The sequence below is a fragment of the Megascapheus bottae genome, chromosome 15 (genome assembly GCF_031878675.1).
Source record: "Megascapheus bottae isolate mThoBot1 chromosome 15, mThoBot2.hap1, whole genome shotgun sequence".
Classification (NCBI taxonomy): domain Eukaryota; kingdom Metazoa; phylum Chordata; class Mammalia; order Rodentia; family Geomyidae; genus Megascapheus; species Megascapheus bottae.
Genome location: NC_143523.1, coordinates 43,697,994 through 43,703,993, shown reverse-complemented (window position 1 = coordinate 43,703,993; position 6,000 = coordinate 43,697,994). Strand labels below are relative to the sequence as shown.

The following is a 6,000-nucleotide window of genomic DNA, read 5'->3' as shown; positions in this document are numbered from 1 at the left end:
TCCAATTAATCACCAATTAAAGCCAGAAGTGGGAGTAAGGTTCAAGTGATGACAGAGTACTAGCCTTTGGGTGAAAAAGCTAGAGGACAGTGCCCAGGCCATGAATTCAAACACCAAGATATATAGCACAAACACAAAGGACAGGTGCTTCAAGGGAACTTCAAGGTTAGGTGTATTCCACTGGCTATGCGTTCACCCACACTCTTGAAGGAGCAGGGAGGAGACCTTAACTTGGGTTCCATCTGCCTCCCACCAGACAAAAACAGCCAGATACAACTCACAGTTAAGCTGTATTTAATGTTAAAAAGCTCTGTACAAAAAAAAAATCACAAATGATTCCTCACAACACCCCTGTGAGGTAGGTAGGCAAGTATTATTCTCCCATTTTGCAAATGGGGAAACTGAGGCAGAGAGGTGAAGTGACAGCCAATGGTCCCAACACATATGATAGAGCTATCCATGAGAAGCAAAGAATCCATCCCACTTCAGCCCCGTCTCCAACTCTTTAACTAGATCTTGTCTGCAAAGAAATGAACAATTCTGCATACTTGCAAAAAAAAAAACATATATATGAAACAAAAACAAAACCCTGAAAAGGTTGTGAGCGGGCATACAGTAGTTTTTGCAAAAGACTTCAGCTAAGAGAATCAATATTTTCCAATACTGGGTAGATGTGAACAACTTCAACCTCTTCTCCCCCTTTTAAATATTATGGCCAATAAACAATATATTTCTCTTTCAGCAGATGAGCAGGAACCCAAGTGAAGAGGCCCCTGGCCCCTAGGCAATGGGTGGGTGGACAGGCTCCTTGGTGGACAGCCCTCTCTGCATCTCTTCCCCACAGCCGTTCCACTGTGCAGAGCTGATCTTGGACCCAGCTCATCAGGGTCTGTTCCAGCTGCTTCCCACCACAGAGGCGGCTGAGGGACAGCTTAGAATCCTGTCCCACCGCCCACCAATCACCAGGATCTCCCAGTAACCACCTTCAACCCAGGCTTCCTCAGGCTCCCCTTGGCTGTGGGGACAGTGAAGTGCAGAGGTGCCATGACTCTGGTTTTGGCTTCCTTGGCACCTTATGCTCAAACAAATCCAGCAGGCTTCCTCCATGGTGCTGTTTCTGCTTCTGGAAGCTCTTGGCTCCCAGTAAGAAGGACAATCTGATGGTTTCATCCCCTGCCAGGGCAAAAGAGAGGAGAAAGAAGAGGGGGGGAAGGAGGAGAGGCCAAGTCCTAGCCAGCTCAGCCATATAGGTGGCCCTCACAGTCTCCCAAGCTAGACAGTCAAGAGACAAAAGGAAACTGGGCAAAGCTGCCTTTAAAAGGAATAAATACATCCAGAGCAGTCCCCTTACCCAGCTCAGGCAGCTGGAGCCCCCCAAGCAGCACTCAGATGATAAAAGGAGACAGGCAAGGGCAGAAGAGTCAGAGGAAGAACGGGAAGGAATGTGGCAGATGGTCTGACAGCTAAGAGGAAAGAAGAGGTCAAAAGAGGCCATTGGCTGTGGGGCAATTTGAAGAGTGAGGCCAGGGCCCACTGGTCTGCAAGGTACACACACACAGGTCTCTCTGGAGGGCCATCCTGGCCTCGGGTTTACAAGGATAGACTGTGTGTCTTCTCTGTGTGTCCCATAAAAACCTCTTTCAAAAAAAGAAAAAGTCTCTCCAGGATGCGGAGAACGCCTTCTACTGACGAGAACCTCAATCCAGACTGCCCCTCAAGAATTCAGGGGAGCAGGAGGAACCCTACAAATAGTCCTCAGCAGCAGAGAGCTCAGAGACTCGGCTCTGCTCCTGCCAGCGGTAGCGTAGTCTGGAGAGGGGCTGGTCCTGGCTCTCCAGCTCGGGGAAGCCCAGCTGGTTGAGGATCTCATAGACTCCGGCCTTTGATGCCACCTGGGGGTCGGCAGAGATGAGGAGAGCTTCAGGGGATGGCAGACACCATCAGGATACCCCTGACTCCCTCCATCATTTCTTTGGGAGTCCAGAGGTCCATGGGGGAAATCCTGGGGCCCAGAGCTACTTCCCAAGAGATTAGTACTGTCCTAAGTCTGTCTGTCCAACTGTCCTCTTCTTTGGACCTAGTCTGCTTAGTCAAGGGCAACAGTCTCCTCAGAAAACTGCATGGAGAGGGGTCTGCAGATAGACCATGCTCTAGAGCAGAGGAAGCCCTGGGCATGCTCGGGGTCCTCAGAAACACAGGCGTGGGCAGCTCCACTCAGGACACTCGTCCCACAGCCCTGAGGCCCAACCGCCCAGCCCCTGGCCTTAAACTCAACTTCCAACAGTCTGATCCCTTCTCTCCCCACCAACCTGGGGCACTAGAAGAATGTCCTCCACTTAGAATTAAGGGATGGCTTCAGCCCACTTCCTGTCCCAGAAATCTGCATCCCCGCCTTCCATGCATCCCAGGAGAGGCATGAGGCACCAAGGCTAGAACCACACTTCTGCCTGGACCACAAGCTCTTCTTCTTCATGTTTCCCTGATGCCCAACAGCAGGTTCAGCTGAAGAGGGGAATCACACTTCCTTCTAGTATCTGGTCTCAACTGACATTCTCTTTTTTTTTCTTTCCTTTTCTTTTTTTTTTGGGGGGGTGGGGGGCCCTGAAAATGGAAATTGAACTTGGTACCTGATACTTTCGCTCACAGGCTCATGCTCTACTAACTGAGCCATGTGCCTCCAATCCCTTTTCAAAGCGTTACTTGTTTTTGTTTTTTATTCTCTCTGACTTCCACTCAGAACAAAGCTTACCCAGAGTGGGCTCTCAAAAGAATGCTGAGAACCCAGCACCAGTGCTGTCTTCCTAGCTACTTAGAAGGATGAGATCTGAGAATCATGGTTCAAAACTAGCCTGGACTAGTTTTGAATCCCTAAGAATCTCATCTCCAATTAACCACCATCAAGCCAGAATGGAGATGTAGCTCCAGTGATAGAGCACCAGCCTCGAACGAAAAAGCCACACAAAAGCATAATGCCTTGCATCCAAGTCCCAGTATCAGCACAAAAGAGAGAAAGGGATGCTGAACCCAGGCCTGTGACCCCATCAAGTCTCCTGGTTCAGAACCCGCCCACAGGAGTGAGGGCCCTTTCCAAATGCTTGCCCACTCTGATGTCACTAAGGACCGTCACTAAGGTTCATCCTTATCAGTCTAAGCCTGTTCCCTGCCTGGACCTCAGATAGCTCAGAACCCTCCAAATCCTGTTTTCCATCCTCCACCCTTTCTGGCTAGGTCCTGGCCTCACAGGATCTAATTCCAGCCCTGAATCCAGATTAGAACCACCAGGATCTACCAGGGAGGTCAGGAGGGCCAGCTTCCTGGCCACGGGTAATTGCAGGCTTTCCTACGGAGGATAGAAGCCATTCTCCTGACATACAAGTGTCCGGTGTGACTCAGGAGGCCAAGCAAGAGAAATGGAGGTCCAGGGGTGAGGAAGGCAGTTTAGGTTAAAATGAGGTGGGCTTTGGAGCCAATCAGCCAGCTCTAATGATGACCTTAAACAAGTTCCTGAATGTCCCTGTCTGTCTCCATCAAATGGGAGAGTGGCTACCATGCTATTCAGGCATGTCTGGCTATCACCATGACTAGCAGGTGGCAGTGACTGGATCTCACTGAATCCTCATCACCCTCCCAGCCAACACCAACACTGTGATGCTATTCTAGGATGATCACCTTGACCAAGATGACAGCTACAAGAAAGCAGGAAGAGGGACACCACAGCCTTGCCCTTCGCCCACAGGATGCTGGTGGAGGCCCAGAGTGGGGAGCTAGGGGAGGCTGGCTGTGGGGACACACAGGGTCTTCACATCTGTTTCACTTCTTTTTTTTTCCTCCAGTCCTGAGCCTTGAATTTTAGGTCTGGTTGCTGGGCTCCTTTTTGCTCAAGGCTAGCATTCTACCATTAGAGCCACAGTACCGCTTCCGGCTTTTTCTGTGTTTAATTGGAGGTAAGAGTTTCACAGACTTTCCTGCCTAGGTTGGGTTTGAAACCCAATCCTCAGATCTCAGCATCCTGAGTAGCTAGGATTACAGGCTTGAGCTCAGTTGTCACTTCAGTGGCTTTCACCTAAGTGCAGAGTACGTGAAACACACCCTGCAGAACAAGAAAGGACTCTTGCCCCTCCATAAAGCAGCCCAACACGAGGGTGATGAGCTCACAGGTGGCCTGGGTCCTCCCACTGAGGAGTTCCCAACCCCCACCAGCCCCAGGCTCGGCCTCCCATCCCCTCTCACCTCCCGCATCCAGGTGCTGAAGGACCTCTGCCAGGTACGGGCCTTCTCCAGGCGGAGGTAGGCGTTGAAGAGGATCAGGTAGATGTAGCGCTCCAGGTACTGCAGACTCCTCAGCTGCAGCCTCCGCATCTCCTGGGCCTCCTTAGCAGCCTTCGCCTGAGGACAGGGCAGGGTAGGTCAGCGAGGGGAACTCACTGTCACCAGCATAAACACATACTCACCCCAGCTGGGTGACTGAGATAGCAGGATGAAGGGTCAAGGGAAGCCCACTGGGCATACACCAGCTGCTCAGGCTCACCACCCCACTTCCTGCTGAAATGACGCAGGCTACCTGCCACCCCTCCCAGCCTCGACTTCCTCACTGTGGAACTGTGACCATAACCTTGTTCCGAGCAATGACCAGATGAGGCAGGCTATCAACAGGAAAGGCCGGTAGCACCCAAGGCATGACGAGTCTCTCTAGGCAGTAGGATCCAATGGATACCCAACTCTAACCACTAGGAAGCATCCTTACTGCCTCGTGCTGAGGGCACATCTATTCTTCTCCGTCCTTCCAGAGGACACCTCTCCCTCTCCCCCGGCTTCTTAACTTGCATGCTGCTCTTAGTGTCAAGGAGCAGGGGTGGCAGGGATGTTCATACAGCCCTACTGGGGCCAGATAACAGAGTGAGAAGAGTGGCTATGGCCAAGAAGCAACAAGAGACACCACAGCTGGATGGCTGTGAGTCCGGGTGCACAGGCAGAGGGACAGGACAACAATTTTTCTCTGGAAATGCCACCAGCCCCATGATCGGGAGAGGTGACAGCAAAACATTACAGGTAAGCGTCCCAGAGTGGGGAGTTCAGGTGGTGCTGTGAAAACCACTTGCACAGAAAGATGGCACACTAGGCAGGGGCAGACACAGAGATGAGGATGGGGCCCAGTGTGCAGGGGCCAGGAACAGCCGGCCTGGCTGGAAAGAGGCCTCTGAAGGATAAGAGAAACAGACCCGGTGACGGAAGACACAAGTGCTGCCTAGGAAGTGGGTTCTGAATCTTGGGGTTCAAGACACCTTGCTAGCATGACAAACTTCCAGGAGTCTGAACGCACAGCTGGCCAGCCCCATCTCAGACCCCTCGGTGAGAGGCAGGGAGTGGTGTGGTTTCTAAAGGCCAGTAGCCAAGGTGAGACTGCAGCTTCAGCGTGGAGGAGCCACAAATTTCAGTATGGGAGGAGCCTGTGAGGGGAACAATGGAGATTCGTGGGCTTTAAAGGTAGTCCTTTCAAGGGGACAGGTTGGAGACAATGTCCTGGGCATTCTTAGCCAGGCTCACCTCTGCAGGTATGCCGCCACTAAGCCTGACTTCCTTCTTCTAATTTCCACGTGCTGTTCACACAGCCCTCAGTGACCCCATGGAGAGGCCCGGGAGGGAGAGGCCCTGCCTCACCTTGTACCTCTCCATCTGCAACTCCCCCCCAGCCCACTGCAGCTCTCTCTCTCCAGGAAAGGACTTGTCACCGGATATCCTTCGGGTGCCAAGAACATTAGTGGGAGAACACAGGGAGCTCCAGCCTCCTCACAGCTGGGCAGCAGCTGGGCCAGAGCTGGCCATGCAGCACAGTGCTGGCCTACATGCTTCTCCCCCACAGTTTCTGGGGAAGACTTCGGGGTAGGCTCCACCCCAGATGTGACATGGCCCAGGGCCCTAAAAAGTAGAACTCGAATGGGGCCTGTGCCAGGCCTAGAATTTCCAGCACCCACTTCTGCCTCTAGAGAGAAGTTCTAGGAT

The 6,000-nt window shown here is 52.4% G+C and overlaps 1 protein-coding gene across 3 annotated transcripts in view; it reads right to left on the bottom strand.

Moving 5' to 3' along the window:
* Positions 1-277: 277 nt before the first annotated feature.
* The window catches only part of Pald1 (phosphatase domain containing paladin 1), a 59,580-nt gene continuing 53,857 nt past the window's right edge, over positions 278-6,000 (bottom strand). For 2 of the 3 annotated variants that reach the window (XM_090346483.1, XM_090346484.1), the window contains exons 19-20: positions 4,231-4,386; positions 278-1,892 (exon numbers count right to left, since the gene is read on the bottom strand). In XM_090346483.1, the coding sequence (XP_090202609.1) occupies positions 1,743-1,892; positions 4,231-4,386 (306 nt within the window). In that variant the 3' untranslated portion in view covers positions 278-1,742. Of the gene's footprint in view, positions 1,893-1,964; positions 2,602-4,230; positions 4,387-6,000 lie in introns of those variants that run through there. The other variant, XM_090346485.1, reaches the window with a different exon arrangement.